Source organism: Myotis daubentonii, chromosome X (assembly GCF_963259705.1).
Source record: "Myotis daubentonii chromosome X, mMyoDau2.1, whole genome shotgun sequence".
In the NCBI taxonomy this organism is placed as follows: Eukaryota; Metazoa; Chordata; class Mammalia; order Chiroptera; family Vespertilionidae; genus Myotis; species Myotis daubentonii.
The window spans coordinates 15246443-15269942 of NC_081861.1; the positions used below are offsets into that span (position 1 = coordinate 15246443).

The 23500-nt window shown below is 39.4% G+C and overlaps 1 protein-coding gene across 1 annotated transcript in view; it reads right to left on the minus strand.

The window, feature by feature from the left end:
* Positions 1-23500, minus strand: part of AFF2 (ALF transcription elongation factor 2) — a 633956-nt gene that overhangs the window by 12988 nt on the left and 597468 nt on the right. The window contains exons 14-19 of the mRNA XM_059678586.1: positions 22199-22488; positions 21569-21632; positions 17795-17931; positions 5724-5795; positions 5301-5394; positions 2846-2898 (exon numbers count right to left, since the gene is read on the minus strand). Of these exons, the coding sequence (XP_059534569.1) occupies positions 2846-2898; positions 5301-5394; positions 5724-5795; positions 17795-17931; positions 21569-21632; positions 22199-22488 (710 nt within the window). The remainder of the gene's footprint in view (positions 1-2845; positions 2899-5300; positions 5395-5723; positions 5796-17794; positions 17932-21568; positions 21633-22198; positions 22489-23500) is intronic.

Sequence of the window (23500 nt, forward strand, 5' to 3'; positions counted from 1 at the left end):
CATAGGAAATATAGTCAATGATATTGTAATAACTATGTATGGTGCCAGATGGTTACTGGAAATATTGGGGTAACACTTTGTAAAGTATATGATTGTCTAACCACTATGCTGGACACCTGAAACTAATATAAAATAATATTGAAAATAAACTATAATTTAAAAAAATTTTAAGAAGCAGATCTGTTTTTCTCAAAGTCCACTTTCCTTCCATTTCACCATGTTACTTAAAAGTCTTCACTGTACAAAAGATTTCACTTGATAAGGCTGTCCACCTCTACCTTCACCCTGGTATCCATATTGGCTTATTTCCATTGCTCTCTCAGGCACATAGGTATCTCAATCATGTTCACACAGGCATAGCCCTCCCAAGTTTTGTTTAATGTGGATATTACCTCCAGTGAGCACCAGACTCCTCAAAATCCTTTTACTGGCCAATGTCTCAAGCAAGTAGACATATCCATTCTCTTCTAACCCTTTCAATGCTGCACTCACAGCCGCCTGTCTACTGAAACAGCTCCTGTAAAGGCCTCAAATGGCCTCCTTCTCTCACAATTCCATAACATTCCTAGCTCTCTTTCTTTTTATTCTATGCGACTTTTGAAATTGTTGTCCAGCTCTTTAAACTGTCCACAACATGGCTTCCATGACTTTACATCAGGGGTTGGAAAATTTGACCTACTATCTGTTTCTGCATGGCCTGTGAGCTAAAAATGGTTTGAAAAGATGAATACTTGCAATCAATTTGATGTAAGGGAAACACTAACTTTGAATCTCAATTAAGTTAATATTTTTTTTCTTAAATTCCATTCTTATCCTTAGGAGACTTGTATTATAAAAGTTGTACTTAATTGTTATTATATTTTTAATTTCATCAGTAAATTTTTTCAGAAATTTATTTTTTCTTTTATATTCTTTCTATATAATAGCCTCAGTTTTCCCACTTGGCTGGCAAATCCCAAAATAAGTACAATTTGGCTCTTTACAGAAAAACTTTGCTAACCTCTCCTCTACACCAAGATGATTTTTCTTCTTCTAACTGATTTATTGTTCTTCCTTCCCCTATAGCCCTCAAAGTCAGGGGTGCTGCTTCTGGAAGGTGCTATGAGAGGTCCTGTGTGGGGCCAGCTATCCTCATTCACTAAGGAAATTAGTCTTTTCTTGCAGATAAGAAGCCCTCCTTAACCAAAGAGGCTCAAGCTCTCTTTTTCTTGGGCTTCCAAAGAAATTTGTTCACACCTGTCACCGCCTTTTATGGGACTGTGCACTTCTGGAGTGCAGGGATCACATTGAATTCAGCTGGGTCCTCAGCCCCTCAAAAGGAAATGCACCTGAAGTGTTTGTTGAATAGACAGGATACTACCTTTGGATGATTGTTTTGAGTTCCCTAATTCATGAGCTCTGTGGCCTACCAGAAGGAGCATGATTCCTTCAGATAGAAGCTGCTTAAAAAATGATTTCAGGAGGTTTTTAGTATGACTTCACGAGCTTAGGATATTTTTGAGTTCTTTCATTTCAGATTTTATATGTATATTCTCAGTGATCCTTAATGGATGCTTACCCAAACTTGCTCTTGATTTACTCTGTGCTCAGACAATATATTTGGCCTTTCAATGCTATTTTTATTTTCTGAACTTGCAGAGAAAAGTGTTCTTTCGTTTTTGTTTGTCAATATGAGAGTAAGACCTAATTCAACAATTTAAATGGTACTGCCTTTCAATACAGTAATTGAGTTAATGCATAGTTTTTAAAAGCTCTGTTCCCACACTCTGAAAGTCTTTACGATCTTAGAATTTAACATCCCACTGCTTTGGGAGTGTGCTTTGTATATACTTATAAAGTGTCAGAGGAGACTATTTTACTCTCAAAGAAAGTGTTTTGGTTAGAGATGCAAAACTTTTGAACTGATGGAAATAAAAAAAAAATCAGCTCTTAATAAATGTTTGTGTCCACAGTCACCTATTTTCCCTTCTCACTACTAGCTTAGGGTGGTGAAGGTGGTATTGGCATCAGAGTATAATTTAATGCTCAAGCAAGTAAGCGCAAACACATAGCCAATTCATGGCTGAGCCAGAACTAAGACTCAAAGTCTCTCTCTTAGAAAGAATAGCTCTTCAGATGGGCCAGGAAGTCATCAGGCCCAACCTTTTTATTTTAGAGATGGATAAACAAACCCTTAGAAAGGAAGGGGTTCACTTAGCTTACCTTGGAATATAAGAGCGGCATCAGGACCTAGTCAACAGATTTCCAGACACCCGTCCTACTGCTGGAAGATTGAGTTGCCCCAAGCACATAGAGCTCTAAATATGGCTACTAGAGTGGATGAGTTCACTGAGCCTTAAATCAGCATTACAGTAGATGCATTTATATTTTAGGTCAGGGTATTTTTGTATTAATATAAAAATCATCATGAAGGCTCAGATAATTGACTAGCTAAGTGCCTTCACATTTTTAGCACTATTATGCATTTGATTTTATTAAACAGCACTTACCTTATATCAATAAATATTTCATTGGTTTTTCCTTACTGAGTGAATTATTGAAAAATCACGACATTAAAGTTAACTTTTACCCTGCCTCCCTGAAATGGCTTCATGCTTGCCATCTCATTAACAGACATTTTTAAGGCTATAATGTAGCTTAAAGATCAAATAGTTAAAGAAATTTTTAATCAGATCATGTTAAACTTTTCTGTTTTGGAATTAGCTAAAATCTGACTAGAATTTTGTGTGTACAAAAATTACCATATTCTCAAAATTGACCTTTGATTCTGAGTTGTCAATACAAAATATTTGGAGTCTATTACATCATTGATTTTCTGAAAAAGGAATTTTCATAAGATACTTACTTTCCATTGCCTACCCATGAAGATGGTATCTGAGTGACTTTTGAAGCATTTTGCTAAAAAAGAGAGAAAGAGAGGGAAATAAGGACATCTATTTGTGTTTTATTAATTCACAAACAGATGGAAGTGTGATTTAGAGTACATTAATATTGATTGCAGCATTTCAGGATGCCTCTTGTTTTGTTAGCAGAGCTAGGATATATGTGCATGTCAGCACACCACAACCAACAAACACTAGATGAAAATAGCTGGTTAGGATAATTAGTGGCCTCCAATCAGGACCATGAAAGTCACTTGATGAAAGATCTTATATACTAAAAGGCCCAGTGAAATCAGACTCAGTTCTCCAAGAAGTGGTTTAATTATCTTCATCTGAAATTTATTCTGCAAAACAAGCTCTTCAGAGTACAGGAAAGCTTTTTACTTTTAGCTCCAATAGCAAACATTTTCCCTGGGATTCAAGGTGGGATGTGATTTCTGATATACTAAGAATGTGTTAGACCAAGCAGTGGTTTGTGTTTTTTTGTCGTTGTTGTTGCGGTTGTTTTGTTCTGTGTGTGAATTGACCTGATTTGCTATCTTCACATGCAAATCCTCATGACTGACAGTTTTCATTATTTAGCAATGTAGTTGGTCCAGGGCTGCATTGCAATGGAATGCTCAATATTCTATTTTCATCTGATAGATCTGGGCTGGGTTAAAGAATGGGTCTGCTATATTTTTGTGGCCAAACACTTGTAGAGTACAGGGAAACATGATACTCAGCATCACCACAATAGGACAATGACCTGGCTCATTATGACTTCACCAGGTTGGAGCCAAAGTAGCACAGGGCCAGAATATTTGTGGCATTGAGCCTGACTCAGGCCTGCCGCTCAGGCCGCATGGCCCAGGTTATGCTCCTCTTCTGCCTCTTGGGTTTATGCCCAGCCCCCTTTGCAAATGGGGTGCTAAAGAAAGAGGCAGCACTTTCAAGAGCTCAGTGAGAATGCACCGTTTCTCTGGAGCTCAGAGATCCACATCTAAGTTACATTCTGCAAACTCCAACTTTTAATCTCAAAGAAGCTCAATGCTCTGGCAGAGGCGTAAATTATTAAACATCTGTTTGGTATTTTGCAATGTCCTGAAAGCTACAGGACAGGATGAAGAGGACAGATATTAGAACATTGGCTCTCAAAGTGTGATCAGAAGATCTGCACCATCAGTATTACCTGGGAACTTGTTAAAATTCCAATTCTCAGGCCCAATCTCAGACATAAAGTATCAGACACTCTGGGGGATGGGACCCAGGTACTCTTGTTTTGTGAGCCCTCTAGGGGATTGGGATGCCCACTCAAGTTTAAGAACCACCTTTCTAGAACATAGGTTGAGACTGTAGACATGATGGGATGGACAGTTGTATTTGAATCTGTCCACCTGCATAAGCACTAGCTTTATGGCATTATGGATACACCACATAACAGCTAGTGAACTTGCTCTTTTCCCCAACCCAGTCAGTGTTATCACATAGCTAACTGTGCCCTGCCACTCACTGGGTTTGGATGATTGAAGTAAGGTCATGATTTAACTCATTTCAATTTCAAACAACTGCTTTGGTGCAATTTAGCCAAATGTTCCCATGTACTTATCAGATGAAAGATTAGATAGATAGATAGATAGATAGATAGATAGATAGATAGATAGATAGATAGATATTCTCTTTTGATACCAGCCCAATAGGAGTCTTGAGCCTCCTCAATTTTACATTATGACCAGTTTTTTTTTTGGGGGGGGGGGGAGGGGCAGAAGCAGCACAAGCTCCACTGATGCACATGCCAGTTATTTCTGGTAGAATGGCCAGGCCTAGCAGCAGGCTACTAATTGCAGTTTTCATCCAGGCTCATTCCCAAATTTTGGCATTGCATGTTGAGGTTGATATATCTTTTTATTTTCTTTGCAAATTAAACATCTCAGCTCCCTAGATGGTAGATTTATTTATTTATTTATTGTTTGTTTGTGTTGGTAACCAAAGTAATCAATTGTATTTTACTTCAACCACTGTACTTCAAGACTCCTCATGGCCACTGGGCACAGGGTTTGAGAATTTTCTGAATTAGCTTCTTATTTAACAAAAGACTCATTATAGTCACAGCCACAAGCTGTGTCTCCTGGTGGGTCCACCATGCAGGGTAGGGCAGAAGACATCATCCCCCTGACTGCAACTGGGAAGTTGCTAAGGGCCATTTGGTTAGTCCAGAGAATAATTGGGGTATTGCACTATTGTTGTACCTTCTCTCCCTGGAATAAAATAAAACATAAGCTCTCTGCTGAGTCCCAAAGGAGAGGTGGGAGGGCCATGGCCTATTGGGATAAGGGAAGTTTAGCCTTTGACAGCAACAACCTTGATAATTAATAACATACTTGCCAAGTCTTATTAATGATCACCCAACACCTATAAATTATAAAAAATAAGGATTACCTTAAAATATTCCATCAGGGATCTGGAGTACTTCATAGCATGGTCCTTCTTCAGTTTAAACATCCGCAAGTAGAGAAGTGATAAACATCTGTAGCTGTAGTGATGAGGAAAAGATTATGTTAATGCCATAACCAGCAAACTGTAAAAAAAATGCTGATTCATAACCTTCTTACAGTTACTGAGAAACTTAAGTATTAAAAAACTAAAAAAGAAGGGGTAAGCATTAAAATTCCATCTTGATAAGGGTATAAATTAGGAGAGTAAATGTTTAGTCAGCGACTGAAGAAATCCATTAGTTATCCTTTAATAGTTTAATAGCAAACAAGAATAATGATCTGGGCTAAGTAGCTTGAAGTTGATCTGGAGTTTTCAAATTATTCTGCAATTTTTCTGCTATTTTCTCTTGGCCTCCATGAGACTTACCATAATACTGCCAGTTTTTTGTCCCCATCTGAAGCCAAGGGGCTTGCAAAGTTCTTCAGCCTCATCGCATACCTTCGAAGAGAAATTACAAGCTCAAGTGGAATCTATATTACTCTTCAGAAAGTCCCAAAGTCATTGGTATCCTCATCTTATAAAATGTGTTAGCCCCACATTTGCTCTGAGTGGGAGGACTGAGTAGGGCATGTGTGCAAAAGCACATTCTTAAAAACATAAATTATGGTCAAGAGTGTCACTGACATGACTTACAAAAATTAACACTGGAAAAGTTAGCTAAATCTGAAGAAGAAGGCTAAATCTGGAGCCCATGTTCTCGGACAGAGCTATGGAATTACTGTTGGTTTGGTGTGTATATAAATGCTGTTTCTAGAAATACCTAGCTAAACGTTATTGCATTTTCAATGGGAGGTGGACAAAAATGTCAGTCTCAGTTGCGTTTATAACAGATGAAGTAAATAATATACAACTATGTGTGACATGAGCATAGGGAGACCACAATCACACAGTTAATAAGGTCCTTTCTAATCACTCAAGTTTGGAATATATTTCTATAGAAAATAATTTTGTTTTTTGTTTTTCAAATGAAGGTCAATTTCACAGCATTTGATGGCCTAAATATCCTTAAATTATGGTGCTTGTATATTTTGTTTTTCCATTCTCTTTAACTGTTACTTTCCACACTGGGTTGATCAAAGGTTGAGTAATTCCTATTTTTCTTTTTTGAGCACATTTCATTCTGGGCATTTAGATTCTTGGAAATAAGTTCATTCCATAAAATCAATGTTTGAGTTTTAATGTGATTTCATAGGTGCTGATGGTGGAAAAAGTAGCAGAGTTTAATGTTGCAGAAGGAAGTTGAAAGTGTGCAGGCAGCCTGGACTAGTTCTCATTTATAAGAAGGCAATGGCGATCCAGCAGGTATATTGTGTTTGCATCGTGAACTCCTCATTTTCAGCAGCCTCTCTAGAACATCAGTACCTGTGGGCTTGCCCCCCAATATTCTGTATCCCCTCAGCATACTCTATGCTCCACTTATTGCTCCAATTCTGTTTAGTGAACATGTTTCAACAAAAGGACCTGTGCATTTGATGTGGATCCCTCCTATTGCTGAAATATTAAACAAAAGGATTTTTATTATGTAATAAATCTGTCTTTTATAGTTGGATCACTGAAATATCAAGTTCTTTTGATGTCCCACTTGTTTTCACAAATACATTTCCACTGCAGATTCTCAAGTTCAGAGAAACTAGAATTACTTGAATGAAGAAAATGGGGATCTCTCTGTACCCAACATACTGTTGGGGCTAGAGTAATAAAAATATCTTCAACAAAATATTACACTACTAAAAACTATGTTCATATTACAGTCACCCTTTAATTGCAACCACTTTTGAAGTGACTTGATAGTGCAGCTTCAATTGGTTAAATAGATCAGAAGACCTAGTTGCTTTAGCCTATTTTATTCCCAACTGAAATGTCTCTAGAAAAAAATTATACACACACACACATACTACATTAACACACACACACACAAAGAAGTGCGTGCAAAATTGGTGAAATCTGAAAAAAGTGGTGAAATCTAAATAAAGTCCATAGATTATCAATATCTGTGTTCTGGTTGTGATACTGTATTATAGTTATGCAAGATATTACCATTGGGGGAAACTGGGTGAGGGTACACAGGATCTTTCTGTATCATTTCTTATGATTGCATGAGAATATAATTAATTCCAAATAGTTTAAAATATTGACTTTAAAGTGAATTTCTATAAATTGTTTATGATTTTCATGAGATTCTACTGAAATATACTTCTATAGGGAGTAAACTATCATATAATGAAAAAAATGTATTTAGAAAAAAAGAATATTGTGTAAAATATTAAGGGAAGTGTTTTCTAGTGGAAATAAATATTACTCAATGATTCACATTGCATTTTTACCAAAAAAGAAAACTGATGTTTTACTTTTATATTTTTAAGAGAGCATATATTTTCCTAAAAGAAAATTAGTAAGAATAGAGAACCCAGAAATCGACCCAAACCATTATGCTCAATTAATATTTGACAAAGGAAAAAAAAAGATGGCAGCTGGTAGGACAGAGGTGAGGGATAGGAAGTGAGTGAGTGAGGTGATGAAAGGAGAGTATGTGGATGTGTGGTGTGTGTGTGTGTGAGTGAGAGACAGTTAAATCCGGCAGGAGCAGCAGGGGCTGGCAGACCAGGCTCTCTTGGACAGGGAGAGACTACCACTGCTGTGGGCACCCCCCAGACTGCAGCACTCAGGCATGGAGCCCACGCCATCTTGAAAGCGAGAGTGGCCTCTTCTAGGAACTCAGCAGCACCACCCCCCAGACAGGCCTTGAACACTGCCAGCAACTCAGCAGCCACTCCAGCCAAAATCCTGCTGCTCCACCCACAGAGCCCCAGACCCTGGGACCTCCACCTCCAAAGGTGCACTGCTCCCACAGCAGTAAGTGCAACTTCCCCCCTCCCCAGCGGCAGAACTCTGGACTCCACATTTGCACGTTTCCAACATTCATGCTTTTCCAACATTCATGCATTTCCAGTGTGCTGACTTCCAGGGCACACCACTCCATAGGCAGCTCTTGGATGCCGCTGTGAACCCCTATAGGTGTCATTTTGAACAAACAGGGGCGTGCTGCCCCACAGTAGAAATTCTGAATTCCCTCTTCCTGAATAACTGCCTGCAGGCAACCCAATTGCGCATCTTTAGCGCCAGGGCCACTCAGAGTGCATCAGAGCTCTGCGCTGGGCAAACTCACCATCACGGTTGTGCATTTCCAAGGAGCAGGCACCCAGAGCCCATCTGTCCACAGGGCACTCTTGGGAGTCACTGCGAGCCCCTGCTAGGTGCGATCTTAGACAGGCAGGGATGCATTTCCCCCCGGCAGTAGAAATTCTGAATTCACTCACCTGGAAACCTGCCCACAAACGCCTCAATTATGTGGCTTCAGTGCCAGGGCCCTTCAGAGTGCTTCAGTATGCCATGCTGGCAAACACACCGCAGGTGCCCCTGTGAGCCACTGCCACTGGGAGTGCGCACCTATCCACCACAGGAACAGCAGAAAAAAACTGAGTCTGCCCACCACACAGCTGCAGAATTCTGGACACTACTGTTGCATGCTTTTCCAGTGCCACTATGAGTCCCTGCTGGGCACACATGACTTCAACCAAGGGCGTAAGACAGTAAAAATTGGGACACCCCCCTCCATGGCTGCTACTGACTTCTAGACACTGCAGTTGTGCCTTTCCAGCTCACAGGCCTAAATCAAGAGAACCCAAATAGCTCAAGTAGGTAGCTACACTAGATTATCAAGCCCAGGAGACCTGAGAGATCACACCAGTAGCACCATCCCCAAAATAACCTGGGTATCAAAGCAATCAGATCTACAATTAAAACATTACAGCAAAACATGGGAAGACAAAAAAGCAATCCCCAAAGTAAAGAAAAAGAAGTCACCAGAAAGGGAGTTAAATGAAACTGACGCTAGCAACATATCAGAGAAAGAATTCATAGTAATGGTTATAAGGATACTCAAACAGCTGGATGACAAATACACACAACTCAATGACAAATACACACAACCCAATGAGAATTATAAGGAGCTGAATGAGAATGTCACCAACATGAAAAGGCACCAAGAGGAGATGAAGAATGACATAGTTGCAATAAAGAACACAATGGAAGGCTTAAACAGCAGACTACATGAGGCTGAGGACCGCATCAGCGAATTAGAAGACAAGGGAAGAAAACACACACAAACACAGCAGCAACTGGAAAGAAGATTTCAAAAGCAAGACGAGAGCCTAAGGGAGCTTTAAGACAACACAAAACACAACAATATTCACATAATAGGGGTACCAGAAGGAGAGGAAGAGAAGCAAGGAATAGAAAACCTGTTTGGAGAAATAATGACAGAAAATTTCCCTGATATTGGCAAGAAAACAAACTATGCAAATCCAAGAAGCAGATAGAGTGCCAAACAAGATGAACCCCAAAAGACCGACACCAAGACACATCATAATTAAATTGGCAAACACCAACGACAAAGTAAGAACCTTAAAGGCTGCCAGAAGGCACAGAAATTTAACTACAAGGGAGATCCTATTAGAATATCAACTGATTTTTCAATAGAAACACACCAGGCCAGAAGGAAATAGAATGAAATATACAAAGTGATGCAAAGCAAGGGACTGAATCCAAGAATATTATACCCAGCAAGGCTATCATTCAAAATTGAAGGTGGAATCAGGAGCTTCACAGACAAAAAAGGGCTAAAAGGGTTTATTATTACCAAGCCAGCAATGCAAGAAATGCTAAAGGGACTGCTGTAAAGAGAAGAAACAGAAAGGCAAGAAGAAACAAAAACATTAAGAATAAAAATGACAACAAACAAGTACTTATCAATAATAACATTAAACGTAAATGGATTAAATGCCCCAATCAAAAGTCATAGGGTAGCTGAATGGATAAGAAAGCATGACCCATATATTTGCTGTCTGCCAGAGACCCACCTCAGAACAAAAGATTCACACAGACTGAGAGTGAAGGGATGGAAAAAAAAGATTTTCAGGTAAATTGAAATGAGAATAAAGCTGGGGTTGCAATACTTATATCTGACAAAATAGACCTCAAAGTAAAGGCCATAACAAGAGATAAGGAAGACCACTACATAATACTAACGGGAGCAATTCAACAAGAAGATATAACTCTGGTAAACATATATGCACCCAATACAGAAGCATCCAAATACATAATAAAACTTCTGGAAGATATCAAGGGAGAGATCGATAGCAATACAGTCATAGTAGGGGACTTTAATACCCCACTGACACCACTGGATAAATCCTCTAAACAAAAAATCAGCAAGGAAACAGCAATCCTGAATGACTCACTAGATCAGATGGAATTAATTGACAGCTTCAGAATATTTCACCCCAAAGATACAGAATATACATTCCTCTCTAGTGCACAGGAGACATTTTCACAGATAGACCACATATTAGGACACAGGCAAAGTCTCTTTAAATTCAAGAGGATACAAATCATAACAAGCATCTTCTCAGACCACAATGGCATAAAGCTAGAAATCAACTACAATAAAAACATTGAAAAAAATCAAACACTTGGAAACTAAATAGCATGCTATTAAACAATGACTGGGTTACCAGAGAGATCAAAGAAGAAATAAAAAGCATCCTTGAAACAAATGACAATGAAAACAAAACAATCCAAAAATCTATCAGACACAATGAAAGCAGTCCTGAGAGGGAAGTTCATAGCTCTACAGGCCTACCTCAAAAAACAAGAAAAACTGGCAATAAATTATCTAACCTTGCAACTAAAATAATTAGAAAGAAAGCAACAAGAAAAATCCACAATATCCAGAAGGAAGGAAATAATAAAGATTAGAGCAGAAATAAACAACATAGAGACCAAAAAAACAATACAAAAGATCAATGAAACCAAGAGCTGGTTCTTTGAAAGGATAAACAAGATTGATGAACCTCTCACCAGGCTCACCAAGAAACACAGAGAGAGGACCCAAATAAACAAAATCAGAAATGAAAGAGGTGAAGTAACAACTGACCCTACTGATATACAAAAGAATGTAAAAAAAAAATACTACGAACAGCTCTACTCCAAAAAACTGGACAACCTCGACGAAATGGACACATTCCTAGAAAAATATAAGCTTCCAAAACTCAATCAAGAAGAATCAAAAAATCCAAATAGGCCGATAACTACTGATGAAATTGAAACAGTAATCAGAAAGCTTCCAGCAAACAAAAGCCCTGGACCAGATGGCTTCACAGGGGAGTTTTACCGAACATTCAAAGAAGAACTAAAACCAATCCTTCTCAGACTATTCAAAAAATTCAAGAGGTAGCCACACTTTCAAGATCTTTCTATGAAGCCAGCATTATCCTAATCCTAAACCCAGATAAAGACACCACCAAGAAAGAAAATTACAGGCCAATATCCCTGATGAACATAGATGCTAAAATCCTCAACAAAATTCTAGCAAACCGGATCCAGCACTACATTAGAAAAATTATACACCATGAGCAAGTGGGATTTATTCCAGGCATGCAAGGCTAGTACAATATCCACAAATCAATAAATGTGATACATCGCATAAACAAATTGCGAGAAAAAAAATCACATAATCATACCAATTGATGCAGAAAACGCATTTGACAAAGTCCAGCACCCTTTTCTGATAAAAACTCTCAGCAAAGTGGATATAGAAGGATCATACCTCAACATAATAAAAGCCTTATATGACAAACCTACAGAAACATCATATTCAATGGGCAAAAACTAAAACCATTTCCCTTAAGGACAGGAGCAAGACAGGGATGCCTGCTTTCACCACTCCTGTTCAACATAGTACCAGAAGTACTAGCCATAGTGATCAGACAAAAAGAAGAAAAAAAAGGCATACAAATTGGAAAAGAAGAAGTAAAACTGTCATTATTTGCAGATGACATGATACTGTATATAGAAAACCCTAAAGACTCCATCAAAAAACTATTAGCCTTAATAAATTAATTTGGCAATGTAGCAGGATACAAAATTAATGCCAAGAAATCTATGGCATTTTTATACACCAATAGTAAACTTACAGAAAGAGAAATTAAAAAAACAATCTCATTTACCATAGCACAAAAAAAAAATAAGATACCTAGGAATAATCTTAACTAAGGAGGTAAAAGACCTGTACTCAGAAAACTACAGGACACTGAAAAAAGAGATAGAGGAAGACATAAACAGATGGAAGAACATACCGTGTTCATGGATTGGTAGAATCAACATCATTAAAATGTCCATACTACCCAAAGCAATCTATAAATTCAATGCAATCCCCATTAAAATACCAACAGCATATTTCACAGATCTAGAAATAACTCTCCAAAAATTCATCTGGGAAAAAACAACAACAACAAAAAACACCTGAATAGCTGCCACAATCCTGAGAAAGAAGAACAAGGTAGGTGGGATCTCAATACCAGATATCAAGATGTATTACAAAGCCACTGTTCTAAAAACTGCCTGGTACTGGCACAAGAACAGGCTTATAGACAAATGGAATAGAATAGAGAACCCAGCAATCAACCCAAACCACTATGTTCAATTAATATTTGACAAAGGAGGCAAGAACATACAATGGAGTTGAGCCAGTCTCTTCAATAAATGGTGCTGGGAAAATTGGACAGATACATACAAAAAAAATAAAAGTAGACCACCAACTTACACCATACACAAAAATAAACTCAAAATGGATAAAGGACTTAAATGGAAGACGGGAAACCATAAAAATATTAGAGGAATCCATAGGCAGCAAGATCTCAGATATATGCCAAAGCAATATCTTCACCTACACAGCTCTTAAAATTAAAGGGAAAATAAACAAATGGGACTACATCAAAATAAAAAGCTTCTGCACAGCAAAAGAAACCATCAACAAAACAACAAGAAAACCCAGTGCATGAGAGAACATATTTACCAATGATATCTCCGATAAGGGTTTAATCTCTAACACTTACAGGGAACTCATGCAACTTAACAAAAGGAAGACAAACAACCTAATCAAAAAATGGGCAATGGATCTAAATAGATACTTTATGAAAGAAGACATAAGGAAGGCCAAGAGACATATGAAAACATGCTCAAAGTCAGTAATTATCCAAGAGATGTAAGTCAAAACGACAATGCAGTGCCATCTCACATCTGTCAGAATGGCTACCATCAACAAATTAACAAACAAGTGCTGGAGAGGATGTGGAGAAAAAGGAACCCTCATGCACTGCTGGTGGGAATGCAGACTGGTGCAGCCACTGTGGAGAACAGTATGGAGTTTCCTCAAAAAACTACAAATGGAACTCCCATGTGACCCAGAGATCCCACTTCTAGGAATATATCCCCAAAAAACAGAAACACCAATCAGAAAGGATATATGCACCCCTATGTTCATAGCAGCACAATTCACCATAGCTAAGATTTGGAAACAGCCTAAGTGCCCATCAGCAGATAAGTGGATTAAAAAACTGTGGTCATCTTTGCAATGGAATACTATGCTGCAGTAAAAAGGAAGGAACTCCTACTATTTGCCACAGCATGGATGGAACTGGAGAGCATTATGCTAAGTGAAATAAGTCAGTCAGAGAAAGATAAATACCACATGATCTCACTCATTTATGGAATATAATGAATAACATAAGATGATGAACAAAAACAGATCCAGAGACAGAGAAGCATCAATCAGACCGTCAAGCCTCAGAGGGAAGGTAGGGGAGGGAAGGGATAAGGGGAGAAATCAATCAAAGGACTTGTATGCATGCATATAAGTCTAACCAATGTACACAGACAACATGGGGGTGAGGGCATGTGTGGGGGTGGGGGGTGATGGAGGGATAAGGACACATATGCAATACCTTAATCAATAAAGAAAATTTTTAAAAAAAGAAAAATATTAAACTGAAAAAAGAAAATTAATAAGAAAGAAAAATATATAGAAAGGGAAAACACCCATATTTTCACCCCATTACAGGTATGAATTCATTTCCCTTCCAGATTGGTCCACATGCAGAAACATGCTTTTCATGGTCAGAAATGTAATGTGTATATAATTCTGAAGCTTGCTTTTCTTTAACATCAAGTTATAAACATTTTCATACAGTTATATAGTCTCCATCATTGTTTCAATTCAATGGCTGCACAGTATTCTGTTGAGTGTATTATGAAGTAATTAATTACTCTTATTGATTTTTTAGTTTGCTTCTAATTGTGTGCTATAATTTATACCAAACAGAACACCATAAAGATAACTTGTACTATTCCTACAATTATTTTCTTCAGCAGAGGAAATTCAAATTTCCAGAAGTTGAGATATGGGCTCAAAAGATATACTTATATTAATAGGCTTTCCTCCACAATGCCCGATTTTCCTCAATATACAATGATCACTTTTTCTCCCATCATCAGCACAGGACAGGCTTAGTTCACTAATATTGTTTGTGTGTGTGCTAACACCAGGAATTAAAAATTTTACATTTTCTTGTTAATTTAAAAAGTGCCTTTTTAAAATTTTACTTTTGGATTTTCTCCGTGTTTGTTTATTGTTTTCTCTTAATTTTTAATGCTTATCATTTTTGCCAGAATTTTCATCTTATGCACTTTGAAAATCACAGGCAGCCTTGAATAGACACACAAAAAAATCAATTTCCCCTTAAAAGCTATAGAATGGCAGTGATGGCTTCCACCAATGCATGAAGTCAGAGAGATAATTTACATGCTTCTCAGAACAGAGAAAAGCCAAAGATGTCTGCCTGGTCTGGCAAGGCAAGGCTATATCTTTCTTCATGATCTCTTACTTTTTTGGTTTTAACTAAATCTTCTTTTTCCAGTGAGCATATTTTTCTTTAGAATAGTTCACATTCTTTGGGTATTTTAAAATGCTTTCCTATGAAAATATGTATGCTGAATTTGTCCAATGCGTCTAAAGGTTTAGGTACACGTGTCCTCAGATTTGTAAGCATTTATGCAGATACAAGCAACAGCGTAAAAACCTAGAAATCCAGCCGCACATTGATTAATCAAGTCAGGGGTGAACAGAATATAAGGGCCTATAAGGTAAAGATATATTTGCTCAATCAAAAGCAATTATTTAATCATTCTAGCAAATGATTGTGCTTATCCACCATCCAGAGGTACATTATTTTCCAAATATCTGAAAGTTACTGGAAAACACTAGAATGGATATCATTTCTTCTCTTTTCCCTTCTCTCAGGAATTTTTTGATTACCTACAAATTCTACTCTGCTAAGACCAACAGGCCGAAATTTTTCATTTAAAATACAAATGTAACCAATAATCTGTGCAGTTAATATAGCCTCTCCTATTCTCATGTCTCCTCTGCTCTGAAACCACCTTGTCTGTATCCCTGAAATTCTACATGTAGGAAAAGTCTACTCCACATCTGTGGCCTTAATGATTACTTCATGCTGGAAGGGTACTCTGCCTCTTTTTAAATAACCACTGCAGAAAAGTTCTTACAAAACATGGATTATAACACAAATCCCAATAACACCACCTTTTTTTTTTTTAGTTCTAAAACTGCACTTTGAAAATACAACTGTCAATTTCAAACAGTGGGATTATTGTACTTCTACCCACTATGTTTCCATTTTAATTTTATGAATATTGCAATATATATATATATCACACTACAGGCCTGATGCACAAACATTTGTGCAAGAGTAGGGCTTCCTTCCTCTGGCTGCTGGCACCAGCTTCCCTCTGGCATCCGGGACCCGGGCTGCTTTCCTCAGGCCCTGGCTTCCTCAGGAAGGCCATCAGGAATGACTTCGGGTCTAATTAGCATATTACCCTTTTATTATTATAGAAGACTAGAGGCCCGGTGCACAAAAATTTGTGCACTCGTGGGGGAGGGGGGTTCCTCAGCCTGGCCTGTGCCCTCTCGCAGTCTGGGACCCCTCAGGAGATAACGACCTGCTGGCTTAGGCCCGCTCCCGGGTGGCAGAGGGCAGGCCCAATCCCTAGATGCAGCCCCTAGTCGGACTCAGAGCAGGGCTGATTGGGGAGTTGGGGCACCGCTCCCTGTCATGCACAGAGCAGGGCCAATCAGGGGGTTGGGGAGCTCCCCCCTGTCACACACAGAGCAGGGCCGATCAGGGGGTTGAGGAGCTCCCCGCTGTCACTCACAGAGTAGGGCCGATAGGGGAGTTGGAGCACCACCCCCTGTCACACACAGAGCAGGGCAGATCAGGGGGTTGGGGCGCCACACCCTGTCACACTCAGGGCATGGCCGATGGGGAGGTTATGGCTCTACCCCGTCACACACAGAGCAGGGCCCGTTGGGGGTGGGGGGGTTGGGGCGCTGCACCCTGTCACACACGGAGCAGGGCCAATCAGGGGGTTAGGGAGCTCCCCCCTATAAGACACAGAGCAGGGCTGATAAGGGGGTTGGGGCGCTTTCTGCTGTCACGAACAGAGCAGGGCCGATAGGGAGGTTGTGGCCCTGCCCCCCGTCACACACAGAGCTGCAGGGCGATCAGGGGGTTTGGGCACTGCCCCCTGTCACGCTGATCCCGGTGCCGGGAGGCCTCACGGCTCCGCTGATCCCGGTGCTGGGAGGCATATTACCCTTTTACTATTTAGGATAGAGGCCTGGTGCATGGGTGGGGGCCAGCTGGTTTGCCCTGAAGGGTGTCCTGGATCAGGGTGGGGGTCACCACTGGGGTGCCTGGCCAGCCTGGGTGAGGGGATGATGGCTGTTTGCAGCTGGTCACACACCCTTCAGGGTGGGGGTCCCCACTGGGGTGCCTGGCCAGTCTGGATGACGGGCTGAGGGCTGTTTTCAGGCTGGCAAGTGACTGAAGCTCCCAACTGCTCCTTTTTTTCTTTTTTTTATTCTGGGCCAGCTTTAGCTCTGAGGCTTGGCCCCAGCTCTTAGGCCTTCGCTACTAAAAGCAGGTATCTGGTTTGTTTGGGTTCTATAATCGAAACACTGTTTCAACTCCAGCTCTGAGATTCCGGCTTGCTGAAAGCAGGTTTCTGGGGTTTTGTTTAGCGTCTATATTTGTAACAATGTTTCAAACTGCAAGCTCAGAGGCCGGCAGTGGCAGGCAGGGAACGTTTGAGTCCTCTGTCACTGAAGCAATCATATTCGCTTCAAACTGCCTGGCTGCCGGCCACCATCTTGGCTGGCAGTTAATTTGCATATCACCTTGATTAGCCAATGGGAAGGGTAGCGGACGTATGGCTAATTACCATGTTTCTCTTTTATTAGATAGGATTATAACTTCTAAAGGGGATAATTTATAAAAGCAGTATCCATCAATTATCAATTTTCTAACATTAGTAAAATGGCAAGAACTAATTATCATGATTTCTAAGAAGAAGATGCCTTGGACAAATCATTGCTATGTGGAAATATTTTTAAAAATAGAAGCTTCTAATGATGACTGAAATGAGTTTAGGAAGTTGGCTGCAGAAAGGCCATTTACCTGAGGAGCTCCACAGTCTCAGAGTACATGGTATATGGAGACTTTGCTTCCAGAGGGTCACGCTCCATAGCATTGCCACATTCGGTGAAAGACAGGGCTGCATCAGCATAATTCACAGCTTTGCCAAATTTCTCGAACTAAAACAAGAAGAAGATTTATCAATATGGTATTCCCTTCTCTCCTTCATATAAAGGAAGAGTTCTCAAACTAGGGCAATTTTTCATCCCTTCCCCAGGGAACATTTGGCAATGTCTGAAGACATGTTTGGTTGCTGCTGCTAGGGACAGGGGGTATCTAGTAGGCAGAGGCCACAGGTGTGGCTAAACTTTCCACAATGCACAGGGAAGCCGCCACAATGGAGAATTAGCCAGCCTAACAGTGCAAAGATTGAGAAACCCTGATGTAGAATGTATGAATTTGTATTGACAATAACATAACTGATTTAAGATTCTATTGTCATCACACTGAGGTTGGTTGAGGAAAGAAAAGTAGCTAAGGTATCATGGGTGGTAGTATTATGTTGTTGTTGTTATCTTTTTGATAGACCAGAATCTAAATCACTGCTTTGATTAGTTTCTATTCCCTAAAATTACTAAGACTGGTCATTGTAGTATCCTATAGACCTGCTTGCAATAAAACTGCTTTTTGTAAGCCTCAAGGAAAACTAACACATATAGTCTTTGTGAGCAGATCAACCTCACACCCATAGAGAAGAGTAACAAATTGATGCTATTGTCATGAAAAAGTGAAGCTATACTGTGACTGTTGACAATAACCACATCACTTTCATTGTAAATAATGATCTGGAATAGGGTGTCAAAAGGCCAAAAAATATAGCATTACTAAATATTTTAGTTTAGTAAAATTTTATTCCAAAAGGTTTTAGCCTTGATAATGGTCACCATTAAAGTGACTTAGACATACTGATTTCTTTATAATGTGTAATGAATATTATATATGACATTTTTATAGTGAGTATTTTATAACAGTATTTAACATTTTCATTTTTGATAGCTGGATATAAGAATTCCACTAATGCAGAATTTTGTGTAAAAGGACCAATATAATACAGATTTAGCTATTTTAATTTTCTTGTATACCTTATCAAAATATTTTCTATGAAACAGGACAGGCAGCAATTCTCAAAATGGCAGAGTAGCTGTTTCGAGAAACACATTAAGTACAACTATAAAATGATGAGTTACAGGTCCTGCATAATCTTTTGTTGTAAATGACTCTTTTTACAAAAAAAAAATGCTTTTCAGCTTTTATGTATTGCAGGAATTCTGTGGTTTCATTTCTGTGAGATGCTTTGGAGAATATTGTTTTCAAGGAAATGCAAAGTGATTTTCTGAAAACCTATGTATATGCAAACTATCTTCTCTTGGCTTACAAGATAATCTCCTGAGGTCATCTGGCTCCAAATAGCTCTCCCATTTGTAAATTCATCTTTATTTACATCCTGATTTTTGAAAATGTGATTTCATTCATAAATACACAGCTGGAAGGATCTTTAAAGATTTTTTATCCCTACCCCACCCCCTTTTCAAAAAGGTGAAACTGAAGTCCAGAGAAATTTCAAAATCATAGTGCCAGTTAGTGATCAGATCATATCCCCTTCCTGGGCCTCAATTTCTCCATCTATAAAATAAGGAGCTTGAATTACCAGGGGGCTTCCAACTCTAGAATAGCCTAGCATAGATATACTCTAAATGAATGTTTCACAACCCTTTCTTTTTCTACATTAGCACCATCCCCTGATGGGGTTTTTAAAAAAATATTTTATTGATTTTTACAGAGAGGAAGGGAGAGGGACAGAGAGTTAGAAACATCGATGAGAGAGAAACATTGATCAGCTGCCTCCTGCACACCTCCCACTGGGGATGTGCCCGCAACCAAGGTACATGCCCCTGACAGGAATTGAACCTGGGACCCTTCAGTCCGCAGGCCGATGCTCTGTCTACTGAGCCAAACCGGTTATGGCCGATGGGGCTTTTTAAGATATTTTTTTCCACACATCCCCATTAAAACTTTAATACCAATGATATCCTGATGATGTCGGTATGTACTGTGACCCTTTGAAGGGACACACACCATTGAAACATCTAAGACTGTTTCATCCCACTCCCAAAAACCACTTTGTTCCCATAGGGGCAAAATCTCCCTAATTGAAAATACATTGTGGTTAAAATATCAAGGTGGTTTAGGGGGAACATATAAACAGACCCTGGATGGCAGAGAGTGATGCTTATTCTGAATCATATGTATATATATATATTTCTGTGGCTCTGATTTTTCTGTTATTTTAACATTTGGTCACAGGTGTGGTCTCACAGGTTTGTCCCAATCTTCATCAGCTTATGGACCAGCTTGTCAAAGAAATAGTTATGTGCTTCCTTGTTCTGATTTTGACACAGTGCAAACTCCAGAGCCTTTATGCAATGAATCAGAATTGAGGACACTTAGAGGAAAAAAAACAAAACAAAAAAAAACAACTTTGGTCTTCAAGCCAGCAGCACAGCCACTAATGTCACTCAATCTCTCACCACACATACAATGGTCACAGGCACAGTCTTCCCAGCATCTCTAGTGGAGCTGGCACCAGCCTGCCTTGTTGCTTTCATCTGCAGAAGCAGAGAACAAGTGTTTCCAATGGACAGTTAACACCACAGAAAGGTTAGCTGCAGACAATAGCTGAACAATTTGGACCACAGTGAGAAAATGACAAAAAAAAGTATAGAAACAGCAGATGCAAGTCCATGGACAGTTGATGTTGGCTACACACAAGTCACAGTGCAGAGAATGTCATGATACTTTCTTACAGCCCTCCTAGTATCAAACAATGGGACAGCTAAGTCCTGGCTGACACAATGTAATGAATGGAGGATGATATTATTTTTCAACTCAGTGTGCTAACTAATATCTCTAATTATGCTGAGGTTTAGTCAAAGGTGAGGAGTCTGCCATTAGGGCCTTCTCTAAGGCAGTGGTTCTCTCAGTCTAGACTGAACTTGGGAATCATCTGGGGAATTTTAATACCCATGTCCAGGTCCCACTCTCAGAAATTTTGATTCCATTTGTCCAGAGTGTGGCCTAGGCATCAGGGTTATTTTAAAGCTCCCCAAGTGATTGTAACACATGGTTGAGACCCCTTGTTAGGAGGATCAATAAAGTCAAACAACTCAACATTCTGAGCTCATTGATATTCTAGATGACCAAAACATTTAGAGGCAGCAGGGCCTAGTGTCTTGGGAAATCCAGATGACAGAACTTCCTCTCTTTGAACAGGGTCCTAGCCTGGCTATGGGCCTCATTCTGGGAACATTTAATCAAATTCAGCAAGGAGCTAGTTTTTCATACACACCTCAGTTTTGCGAAGCCAATTTTAGAGGCTACTTTATTAGCTCTAAATAACCCTCTTCCTTCCCATACTGGTTTCTGGTTTACCAGACTCAAAGAACCCCCCACCCCACCTTCTCCAGAGCAGTTTCAAATGTCAGTTCAAATCCACTTGAAGGACAAGAATAATAGTATATGCCATGTACCTACTGAAGTTGGGGCAAGGGAAATAACAGTGAAAAAACAAATACATGAATGACAGGGTATCACAGTACAAAGAAATCTGGGTATTACAGTGTTGATGAATTAACCAGCTCCAAAATCCCTATGTCAGAGCAGCAATGAGAAAGTTTGAATTGTATATAAAGTGTCTTTGTTTTCCTTTAAAGCATAATACCTTAATGAGAACAAAGCAATGAGAGGAAGCAAACCTACCAGTGCATCAGCTTTGTGCTTCAGCTTCTTAGCCTCTTGCATGTAATAATCAGCATTGTGAACCCTAAACAAACAAAATGACCTATTTCAGAAACCAATGGCTGATTTTTTTTCATAAAAAACTGAATAGTCAGAACCATTTTTTTTTACTATAAATCCATTCCTATACAATGCCTTGAGAAGGCAGATGAATGCTATCATTCATATAATAAATAACTTTGAAATAATTCTGTAAATGAATTCTGAAGTGGATAATGGCCCATTAGGATAAATAACTATAATCTCCAACACCCACTATTCCAGTTACCCAAAAAGATTCAACAAAACCTAGCTGTAAACCTCTTTGTTGGTGCACAGTTCTATCTAATAAGAATGGAGGACACAGAATCCTAGAATGAAGCAACTGCCTTTGGAAACAGTAACAGAGATCTGTGATTTAAATGGGCCAAAAACATTTCTTGGTTAGGATAGGAGTATGTGAGGAAGATGGATATACTTTTTAAAGCTGCAGGAACTACTGCTGGGGTCTTATTTTGGGTGACACATTATATGGTGCTAGAAAAGTCATACTACCCCCACCCCCATTAACAATTCCAAAACTGGGTCCATGATAATCTTAGAACAACATACGAGTCATCAAAAGTGAGTTTGGGTCTCCGGACACTGGTGGTGCTGGTGGAAAGAAGGGGCAGGGCTGCCCAGGACGTCATCTCCAGGTGTCTGCTACCCATTAGGCCAGTAGTGATGGTAGAGGTGATGGTGGAAATGGTAGTAGTAGTGCTTGTGGTAGTAGCCGTGGCAGTAGCAGTGGCAGTGGCTATGGCAGGGATGGTAACAATGGCAGTAGAAGTAGCAGTGGCGATAGCAGTGTTGGTGACAGTAACGGTGGCAGAGGTTGCCTTTTTTGGAGTGTCTCCCTCCTGGGAAAAAGGAGGACAAATAACTTTCATTAGATTTAGCTTTTTAGAACATCTTTGCATAAATGATTTGAATGCCAAGCCCACTAAGAAACAAGACAAGGGAGGTCACAGAAGATGGTAAGCACACAGTACAATTTACATATCTTGTAACATAGAAATCCACACCTGAAATCTATATGATCTTATTAACCAATGTCACCCCAATAAATTTAATAAAAAATAAAACAATGGAAAATAAAATAGTGGACACAGCTTGAGAATAAATAAGTAACCCTGGTATATTTTATGAATTCTGTGAATTACCAGACTTTGTTCTATGATGACACTAATCACCAAGCTAGTCAGGTGCTGGGATTATATAACCCCATCATTCCATAAATACAGTCATTGGCAAAGGTCTAAATTTGGTAGGGGATGTGATGGGAGAGGGGAGGAATGAGGAATGTAGGGAGGGAAAGGAAGAGAGTAAAAAAGAGGTGACCCTGATGTATATATTTTTGATAAGTAAACCAGCCCAGAAACTTTCACTAGGATAAGTACTCAGGTCACTACAAAACACAAGATTCAGTGAAGTCAAATACCAGCAAACCAGACACTGTATTGAAGTAGTCATTACCCTGGGACCAAGGCCAAAACAGCCTTTTCATTCACACAAGGAGCTTGACTGATTTCCAGCTGAGTGAATGCCACATGAATGCCTCCTCATTTTGAAGTCTTGGGATGGTGAAAGTTCATTTTAATGAGGTCAAAAAATCAAATAAGAGATTTCTGAGATTCACACTGAGCTGTCATTGCCATAGAAATAATGTGATCCTGCCCAGCTGGCATGGCTCAGTGGTTTAGCATTGACCTATGAACCAGGAGTTCATGGTTCAATTCCTGGTTAGAGCACGTACCTGGGTTGCAGGCTTTATCCCCAGTGTGGGGCATGAAGGAGGTAGCCAATCAATGATTCTCTCTCATCATTGATGTTTCTATCTCTCTCTCCCTCTCCCTTCCTCTCTGAAATCAA